Source organism: Chiloscyllium plagiosum, chromosome 5 (genome assembly GCF_004010195.1).
Source record: "Chiloscyllium plagiosum isolate BGI_BamShark_2017 chromosome 5, ASM401019v2, whole genome shotgun sequence".
NCBI classification, from domain to species: domain Eukaryota; kingdom Metazoa; phylum Chordata; class Chondrichthyes; order Orectolobiformes; family Hemiscylliidae; genus Chiloscyllium; species Chiloscyllium plagiosum.
The window spans coordinates 74920318-74934859 of record NC_057714.1 but is presented as its reverse complement, the minus strand read 5'-3'; the positions used below and the strand labels follow the sequence as shown (position 1 = coordinate 74934859).

General features: G+C 38.6%; 1 protein-coding gene across 1 annotated transcript; it reads right to left on the bottom strand.

The window, feature by feature from the left end:
• Nucleotides 1-265: 265 nt before the first annotated feature.
• On the bottom strand, nt 266-12864 carry LOC122550010 (type III intermediate filament-like). The gene is made up of 9 exons (XM_043690386.1): nt 12258-12864; nt 10919-10979; nt 6587-6682; nt 6107-6268; nt 5277-5402; nt 3062-3282; nt 2217-2260; nt 768-853; nt 266-665 (listed from the first exon to the last, which is right to left on the bottom strand). The coding sequence occupies exons 1-9, from the start codon at nt 12773-12775 to the stop codon at nt 630-632; spliced, it is 1350 nt and encodes a 449-aa protein (XP_043546321.1). The 5' UTR covers nt 12776-12864; the 3' UTR covers nt 266-629.
• Nucleotides 12865-14542: the final 1678 nt, after the last annotated feature.

Sequence of the window (14542 nt, the reverse complement as noted above, 5' to 3'; positions counted from 1 at the left end):
CCTATTGTTTCAGTAAACCTTGAAATTAAAGGTTTACTTTCCATTTCTGATATGGAAGCTCTGACCAGAGTACCCGAGCCTGACCCTTCCCTTGTAGAACTTCCAAATGAAAACAATCCAGCACTGCACTGTCATCATCACCAAATTTCATTACATCAGTTCATGACTTATTCACACTTAGTTGGACATTATTAATAGCAGCCCCAAGCAACAGGTTATGCTAGTGATTTTACCAACATTACTGACTAAGAAATCAGGCAACAAATTAAGGGTTTGTTCAAAGTTTTATTAGAGCTTGCTTACGTGTAATTGCTGGGGAAGAATAAAGCAATTGAGATTCTGAAACTGTAAATAAAGATTCAAAACTGATGAATGAAGTATTGCTATTTATCATTGTGCAATTGTAAACAGACTGTGATTAAACGTTCTGTAAAGCCATTTACTTTTCTACTCAGCTTACAACACAACTTTATTGAATCTGGCACTCTTCAATTCAATCAGAAAGGCACTTTAAAGCCAACAATTTTCTTGGTGATTAAAAGGAGGAAGGACATTCTTGTCAAGCAATTTTCTTAATCAGCATCAGCTTCCATGCACATGAAAGAGCATTCTTGGACTGAAGGGTAGGTTCAGTCTTCAATTCTCTGGGTAGTTTCGCTGATTATCTGTAATTGAAAAGAACATAATTTGCAAATGTTAGTTCTCAAAAGCTGGCACAAGGTATATGCATTATTTACATTCTTTTTTTGGTGAACTTCAATACTAACATCTCCGCCTCTGCTCTCAATTGTTTTGATTACAACATTCTTCCTTGACATTTGAACATCAGTTGGCTGTTGCTCATACATGGCATCTGCGAAAACAAAAATGCATGGTTTCAGTCAAAATTTCTAACCTGCAAAGACTAAGATACTTGCTTTCTCTTTTTGGTTGTGTTTACAAAAGCCTTCAAAACCACGAATCTGCATTTGGTTGAGAAGAACTGCCAGGAATAATGACTGCTCCACAATTTTAACAAAAGGCAGTTCTTTGATATTTGTTTTAAAAAAAAGAGTCAATTTCCAGAATCAGGTTGGAATCCAAAAATGTTGTGGTCATTGAATTTACTATTAATCTTTTGGGGGTCGCTTTTCATGCTGATTCCCCTGTTAACATTTTCGACTTACTTCCATAGTTCGCTCTCAGTTTGGCAGATTCTGAGTGACAACCTATGTATTGTTAAGTCTATTTAATGTGTCTCCATTCCATGCAACATGTCCAATGAATTGTGCAACTATATAAAAGAAAAGTCTTTAGTTTGTTGGTTTCAGGTCATTACTAAGTATACTGAGTTGAAGTGAGGACTGTAGATGCTGGAAACCAGAATTTAGATTAGAGTGGTGCTGGAAAAGCACAGCTGGTCAGGCAGCATCCAGGGAACAGGACAATTGATGTTTTGGGCAGGAGCCCTTCATCAGGAATGGAGGCAGGGAGCCTCCAGGGTGGAGAGGTAAGCCAGGACATGTTACAATTAGCTTCCTTATTGTCAGATTAAATAGGGAGAAGTTGACAATGCTTCCTGTTTGGACCCAACTGAAACTTTATCCCTGTGATTGCTGGATGGGGACAGGTTGGGACTTGGCTATGATACTTCTGTGGTTGTGATAGTCTCCCTCGCTTCGTGAGTGCCTGTTTAAGCTGGCATGCCAAGCAAAGAAAGTAAATTAAGATTAGAACAAGGTTAAAGTTATAGACAGATGTCCTAACCTATCACCACCCTGTGAACAGGAATTAATTTCACTCCCATACATAAAATAATTAGTTACTGATAGTATCTTTCCAAGTCAAATAGTCTAGATAATACGGTACTTTAGTAGGCAAAAATCTTAATTTCGACTTGCATTTTTCCACCAGAACCATTTCTGATTCTAAATAAAATCAGTTAAACTTGTATTAAATGTTATATTGTGCAGTATATCTTGTAAAACAGTCACTCGTTACACAAGTGAAGCAAAAAATATTTCTTGGATCAAACGTCTATGAAGGGATAGTGTAACTGCAGAACAGGCAAACCTACTGGTTTCATTCTAAACAGAACGCACTGCAAGTTCTTCATAGCGGAAAAAGCATGCCCAGAAAAGGTGCATTTGATAAATTGATTTAAAAAAAAAAAGACATTTGTCAAGCTCAAACATTTACACATCCATTTTACTGTGATAATAACAAATATAACCTACCAGCAAGACTCAGAGAACTAAATGATTGCAGAGGCATAGAAATCCTAAGGAAGAGAAGAATTAATAATTATACAAAGATAGATACAGATGAAGGTGGAAATTTTCTCTTCTCACAATAGCCAGTTTCTCCTGGAATAAATTAAGATCTTCTGTCTTCATTTCTCTACATGGAACTTTCTTCCAACCTCTCCTCTCAAAATGTCTCCAGATGGAATAAAGAATAAGATTGATCTGTGGAAATCTTACAGCTACTGTCAGCAACAGATGTGGTCATTTATTCTACCTAAGCCAATAAACCCTACTTCCCTATTTGCACAGGATGTCTTAATGAATGGTGTTTTTTATCTTTATTTGTTTTCATGTTATGGATATCATTTGCAAATCATCATTTATTAACTGTCCGTAGTTCCTCTGAGAAAGTGTTGGTGGATATGCTCTGACCCTATTGTGTCTAAGCCGAGAACTTTATATATTCAGATAGCAGCTTTAACAAAAATGGTTCATACCCAATTATACAGATTTGAAAAAAATCTCTCTAATGGTGAGGAATCTCTGTCAGCATCTGTATACATGCAAAATGTATGTAAAAAGCACTATGATTTCAATATATTTTCTGCACTGCAGACACTGATTTGGTTTTAAGAATGCACTCGTTTAATCTTTGCTGCTTACATCAATATTCACAAAACAAAGAAACCAAGTAGATCGGTTTCTTTGATAATGAATAAACATTTGATTGTGTCAACCATATTCAAAACGTGTGTGTTGCAATGGACTTGTATGTTACGTTTTTACTTGACTTAAAATGTATGTTTTTTTTTAAAACATTTGCACAAATGCCTTACCTGTTTTCCTCACCCTCCAGCAATTTCCTGTAGGTTGCAATCTCAATATCGAGAGCCATCTTTACAGTCAGTAGCTCCTGGTATTCTTGCAAATGACGGGCCATCTCATCCTTCAAGTTACCAATCTCATCTTCAAGGTTGGCAATGGTTTCCTGGGCATTACTTGCCTCCAAAGCATAACGTTCTTCCATTTCCTGCATCTGGCGCTCAAGAGATTCATTCTGTTTGAATGGAAATAAAGTCATAGATTGATATAGCTTGCACACAGGCCCTTTGGGCCAAGTCGTTCGCATCGATCTGACAACCCAATCTGATCTAGTCCCATTTGCCAGCATTTCACCCATTTCCCTCTAAATCCTTCCTCATCAGGTTCCTTCCAGATGCGTTTTAATGTTGTGATTGTACCCACCCCAACCACTTCCTCTGGCAGCTCGTTCCATACACACCACCACCTGAAAAAGCCCTCTGGTCCTTTTTAAATCTTGTTTCCCCCCCCCACCTTAAACTTAAATAACTTTCTAATTTTCTTATTTCTGTTTACTACTTACAAATGTAATTTGAGAAAACTATATGTGAGAAAGTTATTGCATCATCTCTATTTCAATAATTCCAATTCTATTCTAAGTACGTATACATGCATAAAACAAGCTTTGAATAGAGTTTATTTCACAACTGATTAGGGCTTTTGGGAGATGAGTTCATATTTCTGCCTCAGCCTAAGATGATAAGTTATGTCATTTTAGACTCTTGGATATTCCTTGTACTTCACTGTATTTGAAAAATTACAGGTGATCAAGGCAGTTCACGTTCATAACCGGAGAATAAGGGTTTATTTGTCTGCAGATTTTAACAGTAGCTTCTTATCATCTGTGGCACCATCCGTCGTGTGTTAATATAAAACATCAAAAGTTGAATACAGAAATGTTTCCAAGTACCATAAATTTAAACTTGGATAATAAGAAACAAGGAAAGGTTAATGAAACTGATCAGGAGAGCTAAAAACATTAAACTAGTATGGTATATTAAAATTCTACTATCATTGTATGTGAGGTGATTAAACTATGAGGATAAAAACAAAACCCCTAGATGTGTAGTCTGCTGACATAAATCAAAATACAACATGCTCTATTCTGAACATTGGTTTTTTGGGGTTGATACAGTTGGACTTTGATATTCCTCTGTGTAGCACTAGAGATAATTTATTTCTAGGGTAGTACTGAAAGCAAGAGGAGCAGCAAATTTTTATCCAATTCCAAAACTCCTTATACTGCCCTGCGATGCTCAGCCTTCACCGGGTTAGGAACCAACATTGTAATGTAAATGAGATGAGATAGCACATTCCTGGTCTGCCAAACCAAGTTTTCTCAGCCTATTCAAAGGAGAGCAGCAACATTTGTTCCTTAAACGTAGAAAAATAAACACCAATTATCTGACAAGTCAACTGAGGGACCTCATTAACCTGTCAATACAGACATAAGTTAGAAAAAGGATGTGGTTGCAGGTAAGCTACAGTGGATGTATGAGGATGGTATAAGACTGACAGGTATGTCATACCGTGAGAACAGGTCTCCTCACATGAGTAGTTAAAAGCAACAGAAGATGAATAAAAAGTTGGCCATCACGTTTCAAATTTAGCAACACTAACTTCATTCTAAAAGTACATAATAAGCTGTGAAACATCTTCAGATATCGTAAAAGATAATGCATAAAAGTATGTTTTTTTTTGTGAATACAAGGTGCACTTAAAGTGGCATCCGGAAAGCTGGTATTGAATCTTTCATTGAGACATTCAGTACAATAGCTCTGAACAGCAAAGACATGAAAGCAAGGCATAAAGAGCAGTTCACTGGTCCTTCTTTTACAAGAACCTGAGAAAGGTCAAGGCCTTGAACTCTTCTGGCTGTGGGTACTGCATCATCTTAATTGGTTTTGAAATATTTCATTACAGTCGTAGTAATTCTATTGTGTGTGTTGAACACTTCTAATTTTATATTTTACTAGTTTGAGCCTGCAACTCTCACAATGGGACTTAATTTTCCAGATTTAGATGTTCCTTCCTATTCCTATACTGCATATGTATACCTCTATATGTACATTCTAAAATCAACACTCATTAATAAAGAGTGCCTTGTTATTGCTGGTGGATAAAGCTCACAGTTCTACAACTGCATATATTTTGCTGAAAGTCATTCTTTTTCATATTTTCAGTACTTACTGTTCCCTTAAGTGCATCAATATCGCAGGTCAGTGTCTGGATTTGTCTGCGGTAATCACCATTCTCTTGTTTCATTGTGCGAAGAGCATCATTGTTGCGAACAGCAGAATCATTCACATCCGCTAACTGTCCCAAAACACAAACCTTAATGAGTGAATGGAGTACTGACCTTAAAGTAGTAATCTAAACAAAACTGAATTAAAACCTTTTAAAAAAAAATTAATGTTAGCTTGAGCAAAAGCATCACTAACTTCTTCTGAATGCTTTTGGAGTAGCTATTCGAAGTATGGATTGGATAGGAACATTCACCCGTATCCCCCTCTCCACAGCCAATCATCAGAATGATTAATAGGAAAAGTACTAGATGCAGTGATTGCACGAATTGGATTAGGCATTAAGATAGGAAACATAGTCAGTGATGCCTATTAATGAGAATGCCTATTTATTATACTTGATAAGAATGAGTTCAACCTGCCAATCAAATAATATATAAGAGTAGTTGAGGATGTACTTGGAGTATAGACAGCTGCATAAGTATGGGAATGAATGAGGTTTGAATATTCATCTGGAAAATAGCATTTTGAGCCAGAAGTGAGTACAAGAGACATAGCTGGGAGATTTATAAAAAGCACTCTATATTTGTCAGGAGTAATAATCATGGATTCCTTCAAGGATGAAAGTGTAAACAAGTCAAATGGGATATGTGAAGAAGCGACTATAGAAAAGAGGTGGAACTGGGCAGAAAGCTGTAGGTTCGAAGTTTGTTGACAGGTGGTTTGTCGTCCAGTTTGTTATCATGAGCACTAACTAATGCATTTCAAAAAACATACCTTGGACTTGTACCATGCCTCAGTTTCAGCAATGTTCTTAGCAGCAAGTTTATCAAACTCAGAACGAACTTCATGGAGTGCTGCAGTAAGGTCAGGTCTGACCATATCCATCTCAACCTTGACCTGTGATTCTTGGATTTGAGCTTGTAACTCACTAATTTCCTGAAGAAAGAAATAAGATTCAATGAAAATTGGGTAAGTCGCTGTATAAATAAAAGCAACTTCTAGATAGCTTTACCAGCACAATATGTTGAAACTAAATGATAACTATGATCCATTCTTATCTCTTCACGAAACTAGAACAGAAATTATTGGAGAAACTCAGCAGATCTGGCAGCATCTGTGCAGTCAAAGCAGAGTTAACATTTAGAGTTCGATGAGTCCAGTGACTCTACTGATAAAGAGTCAATGTTAACTCTGCTTTCTTCCCACAGATGTTTGTTTCAAATCTCTGATATCCACAGTTCTATTGTATTTTACCTCTTCATGTAGTTTCTTTAAGAACATAATTTCTTCCTGCAGTGATTCAACTTTACGTTCCAGATCTAAGCGTGCCAGACAGGCATCATCCACATCCTTTCAGAAACAACAGGAAAACAAAACACAACAAGTTAATCAAAGAAATTATTCTGAGCTACTGCTCTTACCAACTTCACTTCAATATTGAACTGTATACATAATTATTATGGTTACATGCCTTGTATAAATTGATATGTCAGTTCATGTTACATTTACCTTCGCAATTACATGAAAAGAATTAGTCTTCTTAATGAGGGTTAGACATTATAAGGCATCTTTAAGTCATGTGTGAAAAAAGTCATAAGGTACTGATTTTGAAATAACTGCTTATTTAATTATGATCTGGTAGCATTATGACACTTGTTTTGTCCTTTAAACAGAACTGTATTCAATAATAAATTTCACTTCAATTTAAATTGCACATATCGTTACATCATTATCATTGGAAACTGACACTTAAAATAGTGAAAAGTAAACATGTAGCCTAAACAAGATAAAAATCTCCAAAATAAAAGTATACCAAATGTAAAGAATGAACTAGAGACAAAATACATTTTTGACAACTACTAACAATGTGTGATTTTGATTTGGATATTAGAAATGTATTATTTCTACCACTCAATTTGCATAATTCCATCGCCACAATGTTCACGAAACTCTAGATACTGTGAATTTGACACAAGCTTGATTTGTTAGTGCACTACTGTTCTTCTGTTGAGTCTTAATCAGAAATATCAAAAGTACAGTAAATGAACAGGCCATTCAGTCCAACCAGTTCATACTGACAGCTACCCTTTATGTCATTCAACTAAAACCAATTTGAACATAAATCAGACTTCGATGCATAATCTAAAATCTGCTCAAAGGATTGGCACCTGATGAGAAAAAATACAAGACTCCTTGAGCTTTCTTGGTTCAACAGAGTCATTCATGATCTGTCAATGACAATGCAACACCACTGCTATAAAAGGACAGTTGTTGTTAACCCGTAGAGATTTTGGATCATGAATCAAAAGAAACCTCATTGTTTAAATTCCAATAATTTTTTATATATTCTTACTCTGTTGATAGAAAAAAAGTTTCTGTAAAAAAGTTTCTAATACAAACTTTTATTTATAAATGATGTTTTCGAATTCTGCTGGGAGTTAAATTTTCCATTCCACAGTTCCAGATAAACAATGCAATATTTCATGCTGAAAATGCAATTAGTCCTCAAGTTGAAAGAAATAATGGTAGTAGAAAAATATATTTTTTATTTAAAGCAACTTTAACTCTTCAAAGAAATTTATAAACCAGCACTATTGTCTTCTCTTTACTGTTTCCTGAACTATACTCAAATGCTTTGAGGGCAACATTCCTCTATCAGTTGCAACAAGGATGCTGTGTTCACTTAATTGTCAACTCTTTGTTGTACAAGTTTCAAGGATTTTTTTTGTCACCATCAGAAACATATTAACAATGCAAATCAGAAACAGCAGTCTCTTTATCTGCACATTTAATCAATCTATTCAATTTTTAATGTTTATATCCTACAAGGGGGCTCACAGTGCCAAGGACCCGTGTTCGATTCCAACCTCGGGTGACTGTCTGTGTGGAGTCTGCATGTTCTCCTCATGTCTGCATGGGTTTCCTCTGGGTGCTCCGGTTTCCTCCCAGAGTCCAAAGATGTGCAGGTTAGGTGAACTGGCCATGCTAAATTGCCCATCGTGTTCAGGAATGTGTAGTTAGGTGTATTAGTCAGGGGAAAAGTAGAATAATAGGGTAGGGGAATGGGTCTGGGTGGGTCTTTGGAGGGTCGGTGTAAACTTGTTGGGCCAAAGGGCCTGTTTCCAAACTGGAGGGATTCTATAATTCTAAATATGTTATTTATGAATACTATTGACTAATTAACAATGGGAAACAGATACTTGGATCAATTTTCACTGTATTCCAGTAGATTATTATTAGCTCGTTACTAGTTATAATTTTGGGACCAATAATACATATTCTTTTATTCAATCAATCTAGTTTATTTTCTATTAGCTGATTAAAAAAAAGTTGCAACTGTTTTGTTGCTTCAGTATCACTGAGCTGTCGTTATTGCTAATGCACCTATCCTAATCCACTGTTTTCCAGCAACACAAAGGAATCTATTCATTTAATTATTTTACTGGTATGCACTCAGTTCACTGTAGCTGCATTCCATGGCAAATCCTCATTGGAGCTCACTTTCTATCAATGAACTATAATAAACAGCTGCTTCCTTAGAGTTATTGTTACTAACATAGTTCTTTTACATAGTTATGGGTTACATGGAGCCTTATGCCTGCACAGTGAAGAAACCTCGTCACCACAGGGGGAGCTGTATGGAAGCAATATGTTGCTTCTGACAGGAAGCAAAGCAGAGTGAAAGATTCAGGCTTACAGTGCCACACCCTGCAGACGAGTGCAAAATGTCTGGTTATGGGTCTCTGAAAGATTAAAATGCTGTTCTTTAATTAACACAAAAACCATTAAAAAAAAACTATAAAACAGTTCAGCACAGTCAAAAGGCCAGTGGAAAATTGGATACTGGCTGCTTCAGTAATTCTGCCCAGATGGAACTTCAGATACAGAGTGTGCTATCATGCAGAGTTAGAGACCACGCACTTCTTCAAGAAAAGAGAAAATTGCAAGGCACATCATATCAGGCTACTCTTTTGGATTTTCCAGAGGGTGGCTTTGGAATACAATCAGCAAAATTCCCTGCTGACTCAGGGAATCAAACAGTAAGAATTGTGCTGCTATGACAAAGCTTTGGTTCCTGCTCCATTGTGAATTAATACGACATGGGATGATTTACATATGTTAGGCAAGGAAAAAAAAGAATCAATCACAATGACTCAGTGGTTAGCACTACCACTTCACAGCACAAGGGACCCAGGTTAGATTCCATGTGGAGTTTGCACATTCTCCGTGTCTGAGTGGGTTCCTCCAGGTACTCCAGTTTCCTCCCACAGTACAAAGACGTGCAGGTTAGGTGGGTTAGCCATGCTAAATTGCCCATTGTGTCAGTGACGCGTAGGCTAGGGTGCATTAGCCATGGAAATGCAGGGTTACAGGGATGGAGTAGGGAGGTGCTCTGGGTAGGATGCTGTTCAGAGGGGACTTGATGGGCTGAATAGCCTGCTTCTACACTCTAGGGATTCTACGATTCCCACTCTTGGTAAAATTCCAGCCTCCCGTGTCAGCAGCTACCAAAGCTGGGACCTCTCAACTCTAGAAAGACAAGTACAGCACTTGCATGGGATCACTGCCATCTTTACAACACCATTCTTTACAGTTACTGGGTTAAAATCCTGGGACTCCTTTCCTAACAGCATCCCTCCACCTCAAGTACTGCAGTAGCACAAGAAGTCAGCTCACTACTACTTTCTCAGGGGCAGTTAAGGATAAACAATAAATGCTGCAGCATCCATATCTCATGAATGAACATTTTAAAAGTTATTCATTTCAAAGTGCAGAGAATTGGATATCTTTGATAAGGACAGATTCAAGTCCAACTGTGAACCCTCCTCTACCAATGCCAAGCAAACCCTAGCACAGCTGGGATCATTGAGAATATCTGCAGGATTGAGTGTAATGCCAATTTACTATGTAACTCTTCACTAACTTCAGTGGAGACCAAGATCAGGTGAGGTGTAAAATCAACTTCCCAACTGATGATGTAGGTTACAATGACCCGTGTTTGGATTCACTGAGCTACTTGGAGAAAGTATGGTTAGGAGTGGATTGACTTCAGAAAGGCAAGCAGCAAGGAAGAATAGTACAGTTATAAGTACAGATCTATGAAAAGATATATTGGCAAAGCTAACAAATAATCAAATAAGTTAAATCACTGAAATATCATTTAACTATTTTTGCAATGCCCTTTATCTTTTATTGATTTCTCCCCAACATGCGTCTTTCTGAACATTAGGCGACAGTAATTGTTATTTTTTAAAATATTTGTTATGAGTTCTGAAACTGCAATTTTGCAAATAAAAACACAACATTTTGTATTTCTCAAAGATATTGGAAAGAGGCACTTTAGGTTCATGGTTCTTGGGTAAGAAGAGCATTGGGTGTGTCTCTCGATTTTGCCCTTCTGTACTATGACCAGAGGGGGTGTCATTGTTGCCCAGTCTCCAGAGGGTAACTGCTGTATTAATAGTATAACCTATATCAGTAACTTCCCGATATCAGAAATAAACATGAGATTCAAATTAAATGTTGAAACGATTCAACTGGTGACATCATAATACCTCATACAAGACAATGAGTTACTGTTCATACCTGTCTGAAAGCTGCCAGATTGTTTTCAGCCTCCTCCCGCTGAATAATTTCATCTTGCAACCTGCAAATAATGATATCAAGGAATCAGTCACTTCCACCCCTGCTGAAAGCGCAATGTCTGAACCCTGAACATTTGCTGTTAGAAAGTAGAGATTAACAATAATCTCCTTTTTGTCCCTTGTATTTTGGTAACTCTTCTCGTGTCTTCCTGTTTTAGCTGAATATATCAAAGTAACGAATTGATTATTGTACAATTTTACTGAAAAGGTGGAGTTACTAATCAGATCTCAAATCGTACACAGTAGAAGATATAAATTGGAAGCAAATCAGTCAAACCTGATGCTCCCTTCTCCATGATGCTTTTTCAGGTCAATAAGTTGTTAAGAGCCATTCTAATGTGAAAGCCCCCAACAATCTCAATCTTGAATGTGACTAGCGCCAAATTTCTTTTTATAATTTCTGTAATCAAAATGGTGCTGAACTGTAGCAACTTATACACATCTTACTGTATTTTCATCAATACATGTGACAATAAATTGCTACTCTATTCTAAATTTGGCAGATGAAAATCTTTTGGAAAGTCAGGAGGTGATCCAAAAGACCTAGAATGCTCCCATTGTCAACCTAGGGTGTTGTTAGATTCCTAAAGTGGGAATGATTCAGATTCCTGACCTGACTGTGATTTATCCAGTGATCCATGCCCACCTCAAATTGCTTCACATCCACACAAAGTCAGCAGCCCATCAACATCATAAAGCCATCAGTTTGGAAACCACAAAAAGTGAAGTATATGCTCTAATCCCAAACAGCCTCACCGCTAAAATAGTTGTGGGGTCACAGTCCACCAATTTGATGAGGTTTTTTTTATTGTCCAAAAACTACATTTAAATAGTTATTTGAAAACAAACAAGCAAGGCTAGACGAATTAAGAGTGGATTGAAGTTTTTCAGGCAATCCCGGTCAAATTTAAGAGAGTGAAAGCCACTACATAAAGTAGTCCAGAGGATGATCAGCCGGTGACAAGTGAGGAGTTGAACAGTTAGCTGTGCTGCTCCCTGCACGGATGCTGCTGGTATTCAGTTCAGAAAACCCACTACAATGTGTTGGGCGGTGCAGAATTAAGCCAGAGGAACACATCTGAAGAGTTGTGATTTGTTTTGTTTCAGTAAAACTTTCAGACGATCACAATCTGGTACCTCCCCGCTCGCAATTTGAGAGAAATGGGGCAACTTGCAGAAAGAGGGAGAATTGTCCCGCGTGTTCCCAGCTACCCCTAACCCCACCCTGTCCTTTTTGTAATAAAGAGGTGAAACGGAGCACAGCAGAGAGCCAGACTTACTTTTCCCTCAGCTTTTGGAGATCGTCGACCAGGTTGTCTCTTTCCACCTCGACTCTGGACTTCTCGTTGTTGATTTGGTCAATCTGCTGGCGCAGTTGCCTCAGCTCCAGTTCGTACATGTCCCCAATCCTGGACCGGGGTTTCCCTTTCAGCTGTTCGAGCTCGACCAGCAACGTCTTGTTCTGGTGTTCGAGCCCTCTCACCTTGTCCAGGAAGCTGGCCAGACGGTCATTCAGCTCAATCATCTCGGCTTTCTCATTGCTGCGATTGGTCTTGAACTCCGAGTTCATGGCATCCACCAGAGAGAAGTTGAGGCTGTTGCTCATGGCCGCTGAGGGAGCGCTGCTCCTCAAACGCCGTGTGCTCTGTGCCTTGATCGGTCCCGAGTAGCTGACCCTGGAGTAAGAAGGAACGATGCTTCGCCCCGGTTTCACAGACGAGTACGAGTGAATGCTCGAAGTGGTCCGGATGGGTTTTTCTACGAACATCTTGCGGTAGATACTTGTTTTGGTGGTCATTTTGTAATCCTTTGTCGGACTCTGTCCTCTTCTCTGATGGATTCTTCACCAAGTAGAACTCCTGGGCTGTAAGAGGGGGTTAGCCAGCAGACGGCTGGTATTTATAGGGAGCTCGCGGTCTGCTCTCCTGGGGGTAGATGAGGCGAGGGCTAATACCATGATTGACAGCACAAGGACCAACCAGCAGCTGGGAACGACCCATAGGGACCACCACTCAACTTCAGACCCGGGCAAGGGCAGGGCCACTTATCCCTGGAAGTGGTCACGTACAAATATATGGCTTTAGATTGCAACACGTAATTTCTCTCTTTCTCTGTCCCCTCCCGATCGAATGTGTAAATGAAGTTAATCTTCTAGTACAGAACCGTTAATCCAGCGCCAATGACTTTGAACGAATTACTTTATTCAGACACAACACAGTTAGTTGGACTTTACTATTCAAAAGTGACTTCGGACAATATCTTATTGGGGTTTATTTTGAAGTGAAGTGCGATGCTTCTCTAGTAACCGTGTTTGATAAAACGCATTCGGAGGGACCAATTTCGCCAGAGGTCAGTGTAACATTGGGTGGAAAAGCATCTCTGGCTGCAGCTTTTTCGATAACATTTGTTAGGAAAGCAAAATGCCCGTTTCTGAACCACGAACGCAAAGCGTGAATTGATGGTTGCACAAGTCTTGGTTTCACTGAGGGAATACAACAAAATCAGTGCATCGCTGGCGATAGCTGTTCGATCGGGCTCGTGAACAAAAGTTGGCAGAAGGGCGTGTCTTGTCACACTTTTAATCTTTGGAACTTTTTTTGCATCTTTTTGAACTGGAAAACTTCAAAGCAAATTTTAAATTAAAAGTTCATCTGGAATCTCAAAACGTTCTACGTGTCTGATTGCACCGAGAATTTTTTTTTCTAAAAGAAACACAATGCAAATAGAGCAGTTTGGAAGAAGCCTCTTCTCCTTCCCCTCCATAGCAGCCATCGGAAACGCCCTGACTGAGATCATCCCGATGATTTAAGTTGCCCCTGTTTAATCGATAAAGTGGTTTGGAAAAATAAATGCAAACGCTAGAGCGAGTTAGATTAGTTCTGGAAGTTTCTGAATTTGGGATTAATTCCAAACAACTTTGTTTTTTTCGGGAATGAAAAGATTTTTATCTGGGAGAGTGGGGGTTTCCCTCCCACCAGCCGCTGCATCGACAAAAGCTAGAAAATGGACTCGCACTGGGAGTTCCTTTCATATTCCCTCGGGTGAGCTAAATGACAATTTGTCAAGCTCGTTATATTTTACAATCACGCAAACGACTATTCAGCCCAACATGCCCATGATGACTCTTTCGTAGAGTTACCCAACTAGCCCATTACTTTGCCCTTTCTCCCTAACCTTGCATTGTTTTACCCTTTTCGATATAACTTTCGAAAACTACTATTAAATCTCCTTTTAGGGGTGTGGGCCAAATCAGAACAATTTGCTTGGTGAAAGAACTGTTTCCATCTTCCTTGCCACACCCCTTTTCCTCTTCTGTTGATCTGCACCCTGGTTGTTTTAATAAGACAGTCTGTCTTTATAAGACAGTGTGTCTGATTAGACATGGTGTTCAGCAAGCATCAATGTTGGGACTACAACTTTTCACTTTAATCTTTAATGATCAAGATGAATGAACTGAGGTCATTCTGGCTAAATTTGCAGGTGATACAAAGATCAGTAGAAGGACAGTTAGTATTGAGGAGGCGGGGAGGCTGCAGAAGGATTTGGGCAGGTTGGGAGAGTGGGC